This window comes from Hylobates moloch, unplaced genomic scaffold (genome assembly GCF_009828535.3).
Source record: "Hylobates moloch isolate HMO894 unplaced genomic scaffold, HMol_V3 SCAFFOLD_18, whole genome shotgun sequence".
Lineage (NCBI taxonomy): Eukaryota > Metazoa > Chordata > Mammalia > Primates > Hylobatidae > Hylobates > Hylobates moloch.
The window spans coordinates 60,171,345-60,188,855 of record NW_026652293.1 but is presented as its reverse complement, the minus strand read 5'-3'; the positions used below and the strand labels follow the sequence as shown (position 1 = coordinate 60,188,855).

At 35.9% G+C, this 17,511-nt stretch overlaps 1 protein-coding gene across 21 annotated transcripts in view; it reads left to right on the top strand.

The window, feature by feature from the left end:
• Positions 1-17,511, top strand: part of CDC42BPA (CDC42 binding protein kinase alpha) — a 320,366-nt gene that overhangs the window by 96,512 nt on the left and 206,343 nt on the right. For all 21 annotated transcript variants that reach the window (XR_009210848.1, XR_009210849.1, XR_009210847.1 and 18 more), the window contains exons 4-5: positions 9,185-9,280; positions 14,952-15,100. Coding sequence is in view for 16 of the 21 variants with exons in the window: in XM_058430788.1 (XP_058286771.1) it covers positions 9,185-9,280; positions 14,952-15,100 (245 nt within the window). In the remaining 5 variants the exon portion in view is untranslated. The remainder of the gene's footprint in view (positions 1-9,184; positions 9,281-14,951; positions 15,101-17,511) is intronic.

The window sequence follows — 17,511 nt, the reverse complement described above, 5'->3', positions numbered from 1 at the left end:
TATGAAAAGGTTACAATCCATAATGCTAATTTAATATTAGTGGAATACTAAATGGAAACCCTCGTAATGTGGGGCTTATGCAACTATATTTAAAGGATGTCTGCAAACTACTTTCTTTTATAGAAAGACATTTTGTAGTGGTTGATTTCTAACGTGACGTAACTTGTTTATATTATTCTGTATTTATCTTTGTTCTGCTACAAGCAAAAGTCAGCAGGAGTTTTGAACATGCCCTCTAGAAATTCTGTTTAATGCTGATTATGCAGTCACTTTGTATTTTGTTTTATATTACAGGAGTTGTAGTAAAATCTAGTAGTGTAAGAACTGCCTGCATTTTTATGTAGATTTAAGGGAAGGATTGGCTGGAGTGATGTTAAAAATATCCAGCAGCTGGTATGGCCTGGTCAGAACTGATGTCACACACAGATTTGGGGTCGAGTTCTGGGGGGTCCTCTGCTGTGCTGTATCATGGTGAAGGGTTGAATGGGATAGGCATTCTGGGGCTTCAGGGAAGCAGAACTTAACTGGGGTAGAATTCTGTCAGTATTTTAACCGGTAAAAGGTGATACTGACGAGCAGGCTGAGTAATAGCCCTGGAAGTTGGTAAGATTAGTAAGAAAATAACGAGAAATTCGCCTTTAGAAATCTTTATCTGTCAGTACTTGTAGCAACCCTAAGATGAACAAACATATAGGGAAAAGCAAAAAGCGTTCCCATGATGACAGATATGGTGGCAGTGAAATTAAATACTTCATTATTTATTTCTTTGGGGAAATTTGAAAACACAAAGAAGAAACTAATAATCACTTTTGTTCTGTTACCCAGAATTAATAACATTTTGGCCAAGTTTTTGCTTTCAGTTTTTTTTCTTTAAACTAAAAAAAAAAAAAAGAAAACAAACAAAAACCCTCAGAAGTGAAGCACAAATATATTCTTTGTAAAACAAATAATAGCATATTACAGATAAAGCCAAAGTGTTCTTTCACCACCCAAGTCCATCCTTTCTCTAACTCCCAGAGGTCATTATTACTTTTAAAATAACTATTTCTTCATTGAACTTTTTTTGTTTTGTTTTTATGTATTTAGGAGATGCAGGTGCAGATTGCTGACATGCATATATTGCATTGTGGTGAAATACCCATCTAGTGAACCCATCACCCAAATAGTGAACATTGGACCCAATAGGCAACTTGTCAACCCTCACCCCCTTCCCACCCTCCCACCTTTTATAATCTGCAATGTATTATTCCACTCTGTATGTCCATGTGTACTCATAGTTTAGCTTCCACTTATAAGTGAGAACATGTGGTATTTGGCTTTCTGAGTTTTTTCACTTAGGATAATGATCTCCGGTTCCATTCATGTTGCTGCAGAAGATAAGATTTCATATATGTATTTATGTATGTGTGTATATATATATACACACACACACACACACACATATGCATACATACATACATATATGTATACACACATCACATTTTCTTCAGTCCTGCGTTAATGGACAGCAAGACTGATTCTATGACTTTGCTATTGGGAATAGTGCTGTGATAAACATATGAGTACAGGTATCTTTTTGTTATAATGATTTTTTTTCCTTTGGGTAGATACCCAGTAGTGGGATTGCTGGATGGAATGGTAGTTCTGAGAAATCGACATACTGTTTTCCATAAAGATTATACTAATTTACATTCCTATTAATAGTGTATAATTGTTCCTTTTTATCTGCATCCCCCCAGAGGTAATTATTGTATAGTAATATCATGTTTGACAAAGTATCTGAGAGCTTTAATGTCACATGTATTACTGGGATATGTGCCAGTGTCCATTATATTCAACACCTTAGTTTTTACTTTTAATTTCCCTAAGACTGAATTGCCTTACTGTCACTGGTTGGATTTCTCAAGGAGTAAATACCGAGATTGAGTTTATTGTGCAGATATTTGTTAGGGATTTCTTTTGAGAAATCCCTACCTGTAGAAGGGAAGGGAGGGAAATAGGATTTGTAAACTTGTCCCCTCAGCCTCAGTTGATTCCACTGGGAGCTCTGTAGCAGAAATGGCTCTTGAGAAGTGTCCTACATTGGATCAAAATGTCTAGACCTTTATACACCTACTTCTACTAGTCAGTGGACATGGGCTACCCCTGAAGGACATGGCCTTGGACTGGTAGGCTTTCTTCAGCTGATGCAAACCCTGAAAGTGTGACAGCATTTCCAGCAGCTAGAGCAACAAATCCCGTTACTACAAAAGAGTAAATAATTATGTTCTGTTTAGCAGAAATAACAACTGTAGTCAGTTTACTGTTTCAGAGTTAGAACTTTTAAAAAATTGAATTAAAGTTTATACTTTTTTTAATGAAGCTGGATATGTTGGGGAAGAATTGTGAAAAGGACGAATAACTGGGTTAGCTTTCATTACAGCTGGAAGTGGCAAAATTCAAAATAAAACAGTATAATTTAAAGTCAAATATTTTATTCAATTAACAAGTATTAATATATTCTGTTTCTGAGACAAGATAGAATAGACTCACTTCTCCCTGTTTTCCTGTGAAGTACAGCTAAAGATTCTGGACATTTATATATAAAACAAACATTAGAAGAACCCAAAAGGTAGAGAGAATAAGGTAGACCAGCTAGGGACCTCAGGACCTTAGAGTATAAGACCCCTTTTGGAGGTCAGTATTATGCTGATAGAAAAACTTGACAAGGACCATACAAAGAAAGTTTAAGATAAATATTCCTCATGCATATAGATGCAAATATCCTTGACAAAATATTTGCAAATACAATTCAGCAATATGTTAAAAGAATTACATACCGTGCCCAAGTGTGGTTTATTGTTGGGATGCAAGACTGATTCCATATTTGAAAGGTACTCTCCTCAAACTATTTGAGAAAACTTTTATCTTTCAGGCAGAAATTCTACATTGAAACTTTTAAGGAAGAATTCACTTTAAAATAGAAATTGTATTTCTATTCTTGAATAAGCAGATCTTTTTAAAAACAAAAACATTTCTAAAAATCCTTCTGACCATGACTTATCCAACTTTGGAAAACAAGACCTACCAGTAATGCTTAATAAATTACAAATGAGCAGCAAAATTTCTTATTTTTTATTTGTGTATTGTTGATGCTTTAAAACAATTTTTTCAGAGGTTTATGTCCAACTTATTTACCTTATTCTGTTTCAAGCTATATGTCAAATATGTAATTAATGAGATACAGATTGCTCAAAGGTGCTAGGAAGCCTCCTGTCTTTCTATACCTGGACAGAAAGGTATAATAATATAATAATTGTCCAATAATTTCACAGATTTATCATTTACAAACTTTGCTAGTTTATCACCAGTAACTCTACAAGTTCATCATTTACAGACTTTAATAGTTTATCAACAACCTCCTAAATTAATTAATTAACTACTGCTCTCAGTCTGTTCTGTAAATTTTACTTCTTTCTTCACATTTGTTCAGTGAGTACTGACATTGCTCACTAAGAGATGTCTTTACTCATTTCATGAGGAGATGTGGTATAGTTTATGGAAACACTCACTGTCTTGAGAGTTAAACCTTTTTATAAAACCTTTTAAAAATATTTTTATTTATTTATTGAGGCAGAGTCTTGCTCTGTTGCCCAGGCTGGAGTGCAGTGTTAGGATCTTGGCTCACTGCAATCCCTGCCTCCTGGGCTCAAGGGGTCCTCTCACCTTAGCCTGGGAGTAGCTGGGACTACAGGCACATGCCACCACACTCAGCTAATTTTTGTATTTTCTGTAGAGATGGGGGTCTCACTGTATTGCTCAGGCTAGTCTCAAACTCCTGGTCTCAAGTGATCTGCCTGCCTCGGCCTCCCAAAGTGCTGGGATTACAGGTGCGAGCCACTGCACTGGGCTGAGAGTTAAACCTTTCTAAGGCTAAATTTTCTCATGTATAAACTGAAAATAATAAGGTCTCATAAGTAGGGTAACAGTGTATCTTAGTTTATCTGTGACAGTGCTGATTTGTGCCTATTGTTTTATTAGTTTTTCTATTGTTGTTATCCTTGTTCGGCTATTTTTATAATTGTTACTATTAGTAAAGTACTACACAAAGTAAAAAATGAACAAATGCAAGTTCCCTTTTCTCCCTTAGATACCCCGTCCTTCTGTCTTAAGTAGATCATTAGTAAGGGTTTCTTATTTATCCTTAACAGAAAATTTTATTATAATGAAATCATATTACAAGGCTGATTTTTCATATTGCTTTTTCACTTAAAATATGTATATTTTTCACTTCTATATAATTAATACATATATAATATCTCATTCTTTGTTAATAGCTTCATTATACTGAATGGCTCTCTCTATGTGTGTGTGTGTGTGTGTGTGTGTGTGTGTGTATATATTTTTTCTTTTCTTTCTTTTTTTTTTTTGAGACAGAGTCTCACTCTGTTGCCTAGGCTGGAGTGCAGTGGCGAGATCTTGGCTCACTGCAGCCTCCTCCTTAAGGGTTCAAGTGATTCTCCTGCCTCAGCCTCCCAAGTAGCTGGGATAACAGGAGCCCACCACCACACCCAGCTAATTTTTGTATTTTTAGTAGAGACAGAGTTTTGCCATATTGGCCAGGCTGGTCTTGAACTCCTAACCTCAGGTGATCCATCTGCCTCAGCCCCCCACAGTGCTGGGATTATAGGCGTGAGCCACTGCGCCTGGCCTGAATGGCTATATTTTTTATTAGGTTGATTTTTTTTTTAAGTTTATGGGAATTTAGATTGTTTCCTTAGTTTTACTATTTTGAACCATGTTGTAAAAATCTTTATATATACTGGATAAACTTTTGTGAGTTTATCAGTAGTGTGAATTCTTACAAAGATGAAGTGTCAAACTGTCAATACATTTCATTATTTTACCATTTATCTATCTGCATGTGTTTAGCCAAGAGAAATTTCGAAACAGGATGGAAACTAGTGCATCAAAACTAGTCATGCTACCCAAAAAGTATATGCCATGTAAAATTTAAAAAAATTTTACTATGAAATGCTGTTAGAGATATTGCTGTGGGCTACCCTGAGGCACTTCAGCTTGTGTATACTGAAGTTGAAATGATTTCAAGGATAATTTTTACATGAAGGGATTATCATTTTATGCTTGACCTAGAACTTATCCGCTCCCTAAATTAAACTCCTTGCTAGTCAGACTCTGGGATTTTAGTTGAGGAGGGGAGACATTTAAACTTTGATAGCTATTGTTCCAAGAAAATTATCTTCTATAAAAGTTGGACTATTATCTTTGCACTCATAGTATGTAAACGTGTCTGTTTTCTCACATACTTGGCAGTTATGGATGTTACCAAATTATTTCTATATTTAAAATTATATTTAAAACTTTTTACTGAAAAATAAGTTAAAAATGATACATCTCATGTTTGATTTGGCCATCAAATATATATTAAAATGAAGACTTAAAAGTGAATTGATGCCATGGTAATACTTGGAATTCTTACATTTTGCAATTTAAAATTTCACCGATTTAGGGTTTTAAAAATGAAAAATGTTGTTCTTCCCTTCAAATATTAGAGAAAGATTCAGTTATTATTTGAAAGAGTTTCTCTGTGATAGTATTCTATGGAAGAGTGAAGTCTTTATTCCTACTAAATGATAAGCCAAAGTAGATATAATCATCAGTGGATTTTGTTTCTTTTTAACTCATGCTTTCCAAGTATCTGTGCAGTTTTGATGTGCAGTATAAGATTGTTAGTCTGATCAGTGCATCTTATCAATATGGTGAAGAGAATCCTGTGTCAACTTTCCAGAATTACCATTTATGTATGTAGTCCTTACTAACTTGTGTTTCAACATAGGCATTCCTGTTCCTCTTTATCCCAATAGTCCATTAAGGGTAAAATTTAAATAATATCGACTGAATATTTTTTAAAAAGGAAAACTGTATAACAGTTGAAAACATCACTGTGGCAAGCCGAATGTTTGGATGAACATTTGGTTGAGAAAGTGAGTGAATCCGAGGAGGTGATAATGATCTACAGTAGCCCTTCCTACATGTTTGTTATTAATACATTCTTAGATATCAAATATTCTCTTTTTAAAGGGGGGAGATAGTGTTTAGTTTTTTTAAAAAAAATAATGAAGTAGATGTTACTAAAGCCTTTAAGCATGTTGAATCCCCAGAGCACCTTTATAAATATATATATACCCAGGGCATATGTGCATCATGATTTGGTTAATATTGATGTAAACAGGGCTTCTCAACAGGGACTTCATTGACAACTGGGGCCAGACAATGCTTTGTTGGAGGGATTGTCGTGTGCATTGTAGGTTATTAGCGGTATCTCTGGCCTCTACCCGCTAAATGCCAGCAGAACCCATCCTTTCCCAATTGTGACAAGCAACTGAGAGCAGTGTGATATGTTGAAGCAAAAATGTAGCCTGTGCTTTATGTCTAGACTCAGGATTCAAGGCATTGATAGGAATCATTTAATAGCTAGATATTTATGGATAAAATCATATGATGTCTGGGCTTTGCTTAAAAATATGTATATGCTCGTGCGTGTGTGGTGCTAGGGAATGGTAGTAAGTAAGTGAGGGTCTAAATGAAATAAGATTGACCAAGAAAATAATTGTTGAAGTTGAGTACATTAGTAGAAGGAGGTTTTTATACTAGTTTCTCTACCCTTGTATACGTTTGAAATTTTTATCATAAATAGTTTATATTGTTTATTTTCTTATTTTAATTAATATTTTTGAAGAGACAGAGTCTTGCTCTGTGGCCCAGGCTAGAGTGCGACGGTGTGATCGTAGCTCACTTCAGCCTCAAACTCCTAGGCTCATGTGATCTTCCTGCCTCAGCCTTCCACGTAGCTAGGACTACAGAGGTGCATGCCACCAGCCTGGCTGATTTTTTTTTTTTTTTTTTTTTTTTGCCTGTAGAGACAGGGTCTTGCTGTGTCAGGCAGGCTGGTTTCAAACTTCAGGCCTCAAGCGATCCTCTCACCTCACTTCCCAAAGCATGGGTCTGCAGATATGAACCACCACTGCTGGCCTATCATTTTTATTTTTTTTAAATAATTTTTTTAGTTAAACAGTTTAACATAGATTAGAACTCAAAGTTTAATATGTTCTGTTGACTAAAGTCTTTGGAGCTTTTTTTAGTTTTGAGTTATTAGTCAAATTAAATAATGAATGTTTATTAAATTCTAGCTAGAATGTTTATAAAATTTCAGATTGCTATTATAGTGAGATAAAGCCAGGAGAAAGTAGTCTCCTAGCTCTGACAGTTTTTACAAACTCTCTAAAATGTTAGCAGTAAACTATAACCTCAGATCGGTTAAATCATAAAACAGGACTTAGTAGTAAGTATGTGAAGTGCTTTCTGTTTTCCCCTTAAAAAGAACCAGAGTGGCAGGGCGCGGTGGCTCACGCCTGTAATCCCAGCACTTTGGGAGGCCAAGGCGGGCGGATCACGAGGTCAGGAGATCGAGACCATCCTGGCTAACACAGTGAGACCCCATCTCTACTAAAAATACAAAAAATTAGTTGGGCCTGGTGGTGGGCGCCTATAGTTGCAGCTACTCAGGAGGCTAAGGCAGGAGAATTGCGCAAACCCGGAGGTGGAGGTTGCAGTGAGCTGAGATCATGCCACTGCACTCCAGCCTGGGCGACAGAGTGAGAGAAAAGAACCAGGCTGGGCACGGTGGCTCACGCTTGTAATCCCAGCACTTTGGGAGGCCGAGGCGGGCGGATCACGAGGTCAGGAGATCGAGACCACGATGAAACCCCGTCTCTACCAAAAATACAAAAAATTAGCCGGGCGTGGTGGCGGGCGCCTGTAGTCCCAGCTACTCAGAGAGGCTGAGGCAGGAGAATGGCGTGAACCCGGGAGGCGGAGGTTGCAGTGAGCCGAGATCGCGCCACTGCACTCCAGCCTGGGCGACAGAGCGAGACTCCGTCTCAAAAAAAAAAAAAAAAAAAGTCTAATAATGTCACATATAGTTGAGGATGTGGGGAAAAGCAGAGCTTTCATATTCTGGGTGGAGATAGTAATTGGTATAGCACTCAGGAAAGAAAATTGGCTGAATGGTAAAGTTGAAATTTGCATTTAGCATTTCTACTTCTAAGTGTATACAGTGGAGAAACTCTTGCACATTTGTACAAATATGTTTATTCCAACATTGTATAATAATAATACAAAACTGGGAATAACCTGTTTCCATGGTTGGGGGTTGCATAAATAAATTATAGTGCATTCAAACAATGGTATGCCATAGCAGTTAAAAGAAGAACAGTCATTCTTGAGCCAAAAAAAAAAAAAAAAAAAATCAAATTGCAAAAGGGTAGATAAAATTATACCACTCACATGTTTTTTTCATTTTCTTTCTTTCTTTCTTTTTTTTTTTTTTTTTTTTTTTTTAAGACAAGGTCTCACTGTGTCACCCAGGTTGGAGTGCAGTGGTGCAATCTTGGCCCACTGCAACCTGTGCCTCTTGGGTTCAAGCAATTCTCCCGCCTTAGCCTCCTGAGTGGCTGGGATTTCAGGTGTATGCCACCAAACCCTGCTAATTTTTGTATTTTTGTTAGAGACAGGGTTTCGCTATGTTGCCCAGGCTGGCCTTGAACTCCTGAGCTCAGGCAATCTGCCCACCTCGGCATCCCAGAGTGCTGGGATTATAGGCGTGAGCCACTGCGCCCGGCCCATGAAAATTTTCAAAACACAAAACAAATCTGTTGTTTGTAGGCATATACATGTGTGATCAAGTCATATAATTGGTGGACTATCCACTGACTTCAGATTATTAATTACAACAGGGGAGAAAGGGAAGACAATGGGTTCATAGTTTGGAGTAGGAAGGCTACAATTTACGTCTTATTTCTTTAAAAAGATCAGAAGTAAATATGGCAAAATGCAGACATTTATATTATCTGGATGGTGGGTTGGTCCATGGTTCTTAAATTATTCTGTGCGTTTTTCTCATTGTTTTGAACTATTAAAGTATTTTTAATATATATTTTTAAAAGGTACTATTCCAGTAGCCCAGTTTCTGAGGGTGGTTTGAAACTTGTGTTATTGAAATGTCTTATAATATCAGGTGTATTCCTTTTCCAGAACAGAAATAATATAATAAACATAGTAATTCTTTGTATATTTCCTAGTTTTACATAAAGTATGCTCTAAAAATTTTCTTTTTGCATTTCAGACAGCATGTTTTCGTGAAGAAAGGGATGTATTAGTGAATGGAGACAATAAATGGATTACAACCTTGCACTATGCTTTCCAGGATGACAATAACTTAGTAAGAATCATTTTTGTATTTCTATATACTTACTATTTTTTTGTTGGAAGAATTAGCATTATTTTTATTTAAGCATTGTTTAAATGTATGTTTTATATAGAAAATTAACTGCATTTCACACAGGGTAAGTTGTTCACTTGATATGTGGTGTTTTTTTTCTCCCTGGAAATTTGATACCTTTTCATTGGAATTCTTTATGCTTTTTAATAAGCAAGTCAAAGCTAAATCCAAACATTTAATTCCTATTAGTTAAGTTCTATAGAAGGTCTTCAGGAGTTTTTCATGATACCTTTAATACCAGTACCATTCCTCTTCCCTTGCTCCTGTTGAAGTCCAGCTAGTACTTTAAAATTGTGCTCAAATTCATCTTAAAATAATCATTTCCAGAATCTTTCTCATCTCATTCTAACTTCACATTTTTAAATTATTTTTATTACATAACTAATAATTATTTTAAATTATTTTGTTACATAACTAACACATGTATCTCTGATTTTTTTTGATACAACTTTAAAAAACATTTAAATAGGCCAGATGCGGTGGCTCACGCCTGTAATCCCAGCACTTTGGGAGGCCGAGGCGGGCAGATCATGAGGTTAGGAGATTGAGACCATCCTAGCTAACAGAGTGAAACCCTATCTCTACTAAAAATACAAAAGATTAGCGGGGCGCGGTCGTGGGCGCCTGTAGTCCCAGCTGCTCGTGAGTCTGAGGCAGGAGAATGGCCTGAACCTGGGAGGCAGAGCTTGCAGTGAGCCGAGATCGCGCCACTGCACTCCAGCCTGGGTGAGACTCAGAGTGAGACTCAGTCTCAAAAACAACAACAAAAAAAACATTTAAATACATTACATGGACTGTACCATCTTTAGCTAAAATAAAATTAAAGGTTTTTCCAATCCCACTGGAAAGAAGGAAAAAACATAAAGGTTTATGCAACTCTATAATGCTCATGGGGTTTATCTGATTTCAGGCCAGATCTAGGTGTTCAAACAATGTCATTACTCGTCTTTTATATCCCTTACATGCTTTTAGAGTATAATAATGTTTTTTTAAACTACAGATTGTGACTCATTAGTGGGTAATAAAATCAATTAAGTTAGTTACAAGCAGCGTTTTTTTTTTCTTTCTTTTTTTTTTTTTTTATTTGCTGGATCTTGCTCTGTTGCCCAATTAGAGCTAACTGCTGTCTCTGACTCCTGGGCTCAAGCAGCCCTCCCACCTCAGCCTCTTGAGTAACTGGGACTACTGGTGTGTGCCACTGTGCCCCACTAACTTAATTTTGTTGTTGTTGTTGTTAAGATGGGGTCTCAGTTTGTTGCTCAGGCTCGTCTTGAACTCTTGGCTTCAAGTGATCCTCTCAGCTTGACCTCTTAAGGTGTGTGGATTACAGGCATGAGCCACCATGCCCAGCCATAAGCAACATTTTTAAAGATTAAATAGAATAGAAAATGACAGAGTTCATGACAAGCAGTAAGAGTGAATATGGTCTCATGACACATTTCTTTTATAATATACTGAATTATCATATAAGCCATATATATTATTGTGGGTCATAGTGAGAATTGTGTAAAAATCATAGCATAGAGTTTTGTATGTGCTAGATGCATAATTGTTAAATTGAATAGAATGATGTTTTAACTGGATTTATTATACTTAATATACAAAATTTTAGGGATGAATGTATCATGCAAATATAATCTGCATGGGTTTGTTAACAACATTTGTAAGAGCAAATTAAAACACATCCCACATCTTTGCCTAGAAAAATGACAGCAATGTATCATGATAATTTTCAAAATGTTTTCAAATAATGAATAAAATCTACTATGACAGTGTATTCTGTAATAGATAAATTTAACACTGCAGATTTGTGCATTGCTTAAAAATCTACAATTTGGTATAAATATAGAAATAATTATATAATTTTGTAGATAATAGAAATAAAGTACCCAAATACCAAATTTTATATAGCAAAAAAAGCCTGAACTGTGATTTATCTCTCTCCTCTTGTTTAGTTTTATTTGCATTCTTTGTATTTGACATTAGGATTAACATTTCTTTTTCAAAGACATTTCTCAGGGAAAAATGGTCTGTATATACCCCTCAATAATTACTAAAATAGAATTAAAGACGTAATTGGAGGAGGAATGAAACACTCTAGTAGTCAAATCTCCTATAACTTGCTAGTGTTTCTTTAGTTTAGGGGAGCCTTCATCATATATTCATCTCAAGAGTCAGAGGTCTTGGTTATCATCAAAGATTTCCTTTTGAACATTTATACAATATTAGAAAGTAAAATCATTAAAAAAACAGTTGACAAAGCTAATTTTAGCTACCAAAAAAGGAAATATATAATTATTTTTCAAAGTAACTTTTAACCCTGATAGCTTTTAAATTGCCAAGTAAAGAACATAATTTATAATGCTATACAGTTCGAGAAAGCTGTGGCAAATAACTTTCATTTCTAACCTACTTACTACTATAGTTTATGAAAAAATTTGCAGTTATAGCAAGTAGACCTTTTGTGTGTTTCAGAAAAAGGCACATAATTTAATGAATGGTAGATATTATTATGTGATTAGATCATTTTTTCTTTAAGAAAAGCTCATTAAATACAAAGCTACTTAGTTATAACAACATTGACACATAAAATTTTTATCACTTACATAACACTAGAATATAATGAACCAGTGAAATTTGTTCATTCTGTACTTTCTTATTAATTGTTTCCTGATTAGTTATTTTATGGTTGAGGAAAAAAAGGAAAATATCTTGAATTGACATATGTAACTTGTTTAAAAGGTGAAAGATATTTGAATTTTAAATTAATTGTAGTAACTCATATGAACTCTAAATTTTTCATAGGAATCCAATTTGTGAAGACAGAAATTATTAGAAAAGTTTTTTTTTTTTTTAGAAAAGTATTGTTTAGGGCTGGGCACAGTGGTTCATGCCTGTAATCCCAGCACGTTGGGAGGCCGAAGCGGGCGGACCACGAGGTCAGGAGATCGAGACCATCCTGGCTAACACAGCGAAACCCCGTCTCTACTAAAAATACAAAAAATTAGCCGGGCTTGGTGGCGGGCGCCTATAGTCCCAGCTACTGGGGAGAGGCTGAGGCAAGAGAATGGCCTGAACCCGGGCGGCGGAGCTTGCAGTGAGCCGAGATCGCGCCACTGCACTCCAGCCTGGGCAACAGAGCGAGACTCTGTCTCAAAAAAAAAAAAAAAAAAAAAAAAAAAATTATTTAATAGTAAACAAAAAGAAGGCAAGGAGGAATAACTATAAGGTGAGGCTCTAAAGATTGACTGTTAATCTCTTTGTTATGGCAGCATGAGAATTAAGAGTTTCCTGATATTCCTACGAAGACTTCTAGAATTGTATCTGTTCCTTGAAATGCTCATTTTGGGACACATAACTCATTATTGCATGTTTTCAGATGTTTTAGCATTGTTTACTTGGACTGGAGCTCTTTAAAAAAAAATCCCCAAAGCTGCCATGGTCTTTTTAGTAATCTGACCAGTGATTCCTAGAATCAATGATTGTTGCCTTGGCTTTCATTTCCCTAATGACTATTGAAGTTAAGCATGTATTAATTGGCTGATTGTGTTCCCTCTTATGTGAATTATCTGTTAATATTCTTAGCCGAGTTTTGTTGGATTGTTTGTCCCTCTCAACAATTGGAAGGGGCTCTTTATTTTAGGATTATATCCTTGACCTATTATGAATATTACCTCTCAGTCTATGTTTTTTAAAAACTTGTATAAATATACCTTAGCTATATTGGGTAATATTTTAAAAGTAGGTTGTGATTAGGAGTACCAAATATTCAATTTTACTATAAAATTAACCAATCAGAACAATATGATATTATAATAATATAGGAATGGGTAACCATAGCAGAATAAATTAAGAACAGATATGAGTATATTTGGGATCTTAAAATATGACAAAGGGACATTTCATTTGAATTGAGGAGAAAGAATGGATTATTTAAGTAGTTATTTTAGACTTTTATAGACTCTGTCTATAAGAAAATAGTCTTCACACTTTAATCAAAAGTAAATTGTCAGGATAGCGTCAGTTCAACGTTAGGCCAGCCCAACGTGGTGGCTCACGCCTGTAATCTCAGCACTTTGGGATGCCAAGGCAGGCAGATCATGAGGTCAGGAGATCAAGACCGTCCTGGCCAACAGGCTGAAACCCCGTCTCTACTAAAAATACAAAAATTAGCTGGGCGTGGTGGCGTGTGCCTGTAATCCCAGCTACTTGGGAGGCTGAGGCATGAGAATTGCTTGAACCCAGGAGGCAGGGGTTGCAGTGAACCAAGATCGTGCCACTGCACTCCAGCCTGACGACAGAGCAAGACTCCGTCTCCAAACAAACAAACAAACACGTCGGGCCTAGTAAATACAGCAAGTAGGCCAAGGACACAGGATTTTAAATATATTCTGCTTCCCTAATTTTCAAGGCTTTAAATATGCAAAATTAGTTTCTTTGGTTAAACACACGTTTCCTATGTTTATAATTTTAACATATAGTAATAAAAGGAATTTGAATTTTTTCAAGACTCTTTAAATCTTAATGTCAACTCAGTAATATCCCTGAAACAATATCTTCGTTCTGTAATAAAACCTTAATTTCAAGGCATTATTATTGACATTCATGTGTCTTGTACTCACTAGCCTTCATGCTAAGTGCTGCATTATCATTATTGGAGTTAGGTAGATGAGAAAATGAAATGTCACAGATTGATGTTTCAACTTCCACTTACAACATGGAGTCAGTATTTGAATACAGGTTTCTCTGACTACAAAACCCATTTTTCCACTATGTCTAGTTTTCTCCCTCACTTAAAAATAATATATAATATACACATGTATATGTAATATATGTTTATAAAGCAATGTAGAACATAAAGTTATAACACCAGCTGTAATCTAACAACCTACAGAATCCCAGTGAACAGTTTGATGTACTCTCTTCATCGTTTCTTTTTTGGCACACCTACATACATACCCATAAGGATCCATATCTAAAATTAGTTGGCTTCTGTTTATTATGTACACCTGAGAAAAGCCCATTCTGATATTTTCACAGTATTAGAAATGGGAAGAGAAACATATGGTGAGAATTACTATATTCTACATAGTAGTGGTTTCTAAATGCTGGTCTATAGGCTGATCCTGGTTCTAATAAGTTCTTACTGATCCAAAGTGAAATAAGGAAAACATAATGATGATGAATATTAATTTCTTTCAATGTAGGGACTATCCTGTATTCTGAATTTTTTCTTTCATTTTTTTTTTTTTTTTGGAGGGTGGGTTGGATTCAAATGTTCGTTCTTCTAAAATCTTGGAAAGCTGTGTTCCATTGTTGTGGGTGAAGATGATGATAATGATGATATTATCTCTTTGCAAAATACAACAAGAATGGTAACCCTGTGTTGTTCTCTGCCCCAGTCTTTAAAAATTTTGTTTTACTCCTGTATGAAATTTAGAAGTTTTATAATGACTGCTGATCATCATCTTACACAGTTTCTTGTTAATTAGCTGCATATGTAATTAACTGCATAAATATTTGACCCAGTCCTGTTTGACCTTGGGATACAGTATATTAATTTTTCACCCTTATTAGTTTACTGAGTACATTTTATTTTTTTCATTCACAGTACCTGGTTATGGATTATTATGTTGGTGGTGATTTGCTTACTCTTCTCAGCAAATTTGAAGATAGATTGCCTGAAGATATGGCTCGATTTTACTTGGCTGAGATGGTGATAGCAATTGACTCAGTTCATCAGCTACATTATGTACACAGGTAAAACAGTTCTTCATTGTACCTGGCTGTGAGTTAACATGTAATATCTAGCAACAGAGGTCTATTTCTTGCCAGATTTATTAATTATGGTCTTGGATACATTTATCGTCAACTAAAAAAATTTATTTTGAGATGATTTTGATTGTTTCGCTTTGTTGTTATTATTATTTGTCAGCATTACAGAACCGATGTGCCTGCTTATACATACATGTACATGTATAATATCTAAAAGTTCTCACTCCTAGAATAATAGACATTGGAGACTAGGAAAGGTGGGAGAAGGTGAGGGATGAGAAATTACTTATGGGTACAGGGTACACTATTCAAGTGATGGGTACTCTATATTGCATACCTCACAACCACACAACATGTACATGTAGCAAAGCTGCACTTGTACTCCCTAAATCTATTTTTAAAAAAAAGTTCTCACTTCCAGTCAGCATTTCTAGAAATCACTTGTTAAAAAACCACTCTTGTTTAAATGTACATACGAATTCCATCTCAAAAGGAGTATGCACTGGTCAGTTTCCTTATAGTTGAGTCTTATATATTTAAATTAGCTGGAATTCTAGACCATAAGTCATAGGTTCATTTGCTAAATAAGTCCTGTATTATATATTTTATGTTTCTCAAGAAAATACTTTCAAGGACTGTACGTGTCAAAAGAGATTTTTTTTGTATGAAAGTGATAATTTTGCTGTTCATGGAGTAATTATAAACTATTAATACTTTATATTTTAAAAAATTTAAAAATACCAACATGAATTTGGGAGGACACACAAAAAATAAGAAATAAATTAAGGATATATTGGATGATTTAAAAGGTACCCTCGGCCGGGCACGGTGGCTCATGCTTGTAATCCCAGCACTTTGGGAGGCCGAGGCGGGCGGATCACGAGGTCAGGAGATTGAGACCACGGTGAAACCCTGTCTCTACTAAAAATACAAAAAATTAGCTGGGCGTGGTGGCGGGCGCCTGTAGTCCCAGCTACTCGGAGAGGCTGAGGCAGGAGAACGGCGTGAACCCAGGAGGCAGAGCTTGCAGTGAGCCAAGATCGCGCCACTGCACTCCAGCCTGGGTGACAGAGCGAGACTCCGTCTCCAAAAAAAAAAAAAAGGTACCCTCACATCCTCATATTTTAAGAGGAAAGTAGGAAACAGCAGAACGTTGTTGGTGAATTAATCATTCAAATGAGAGTATCTTTGGATGGTGCAAAATGTGAGAAAGAGAAAGATGCTGAGGAGGAGTAGGTAAAGGGATACTGCCAAGTTAGAAATAAACTAAACCATTTTCTAAGAGTGATTTTCAAACTTTGGCATGCATCTGAATCCTATGGAGGAAGGCTGGTTGAAACCCAGATTGTTGAGTCAGCTGTAGAAGTGCTGATTCAGTGGGTTGGATGGGGCTGGGGAATTGCCATCTCTAACAAGTTGCCAGGTGGTGATGCTGCTGCTGGTGTAGTGACCACACTGTGAGAACTATGCTCTAAGACAGCAGTGACTGTTTCTTTTAAGTTTTGGGTGGTGAGAGTGATCTCTGAGAAGAACATGAATGTGGCAGGAATAGAATGTTTCTGTTTCAGTGTTTGCTTTTTAAGATGTGGGTGTCTTAATTGCTGTTTTATTTAATTAGTATTGAAGTTCTAAGGCATTATTAAAGGAAGACTACTTTAATTAAACAATTTGTATTTTATCAGATCTCTGGCTCTTGCCTATTCATGTGCTCTTCTCTGTGGGTATCTGATTGTCACAGTTTTTATTGAAAATAAAGATATGGAAATGCTTTGAAAATTGTAAAGTACAATGCAGTTTTTTTTTTTTAATTTAAATTTTTGTAGAGATGGGGGGTCTCACTGTGTTGTTCAGGCTGGTCTTGAACTCCTGGACTCGAGTGATCCTGCCACCTCAGCCTCCCAAAGTGTTGGGATTACAGGCATAGCTACCACTCCTGGCCACAGTGCAGCTTTAAAGATAGTATTGTGGTCTCAAGAGTCAGTTATAGAATGAGAAACGAAAGTGCTATTTTGTGACTTAAACAGTAATCCTTAATCCTAGCTAAGGACTATCATTTAAAAATACTTACAGAAAATACTATTTCGTTGAATATTTGAAGAATGTTACTAAACATAGAGTCTTAGGCTTGTGGAATTGAGAGACTTTACCCAGTTTATATGTAATTCTTGACAAGGAATAACTACTTCTGAAAATTATATGCCTAGATTGGTGAAAGTAAATATGAGGTACTTGTATCTTTCATTCCGCCAGGCTTGTTAGAGATACTGTTACATGGACTGAAAACCATTTCAACCTTGAGCTCTGCTCTTAAGTACATCTAATTTTACAAGGTACTTTTAAATGAATCATATTTATTCCATTGTTGGGCAACTCTAATATAAAATTTTATTTTATAT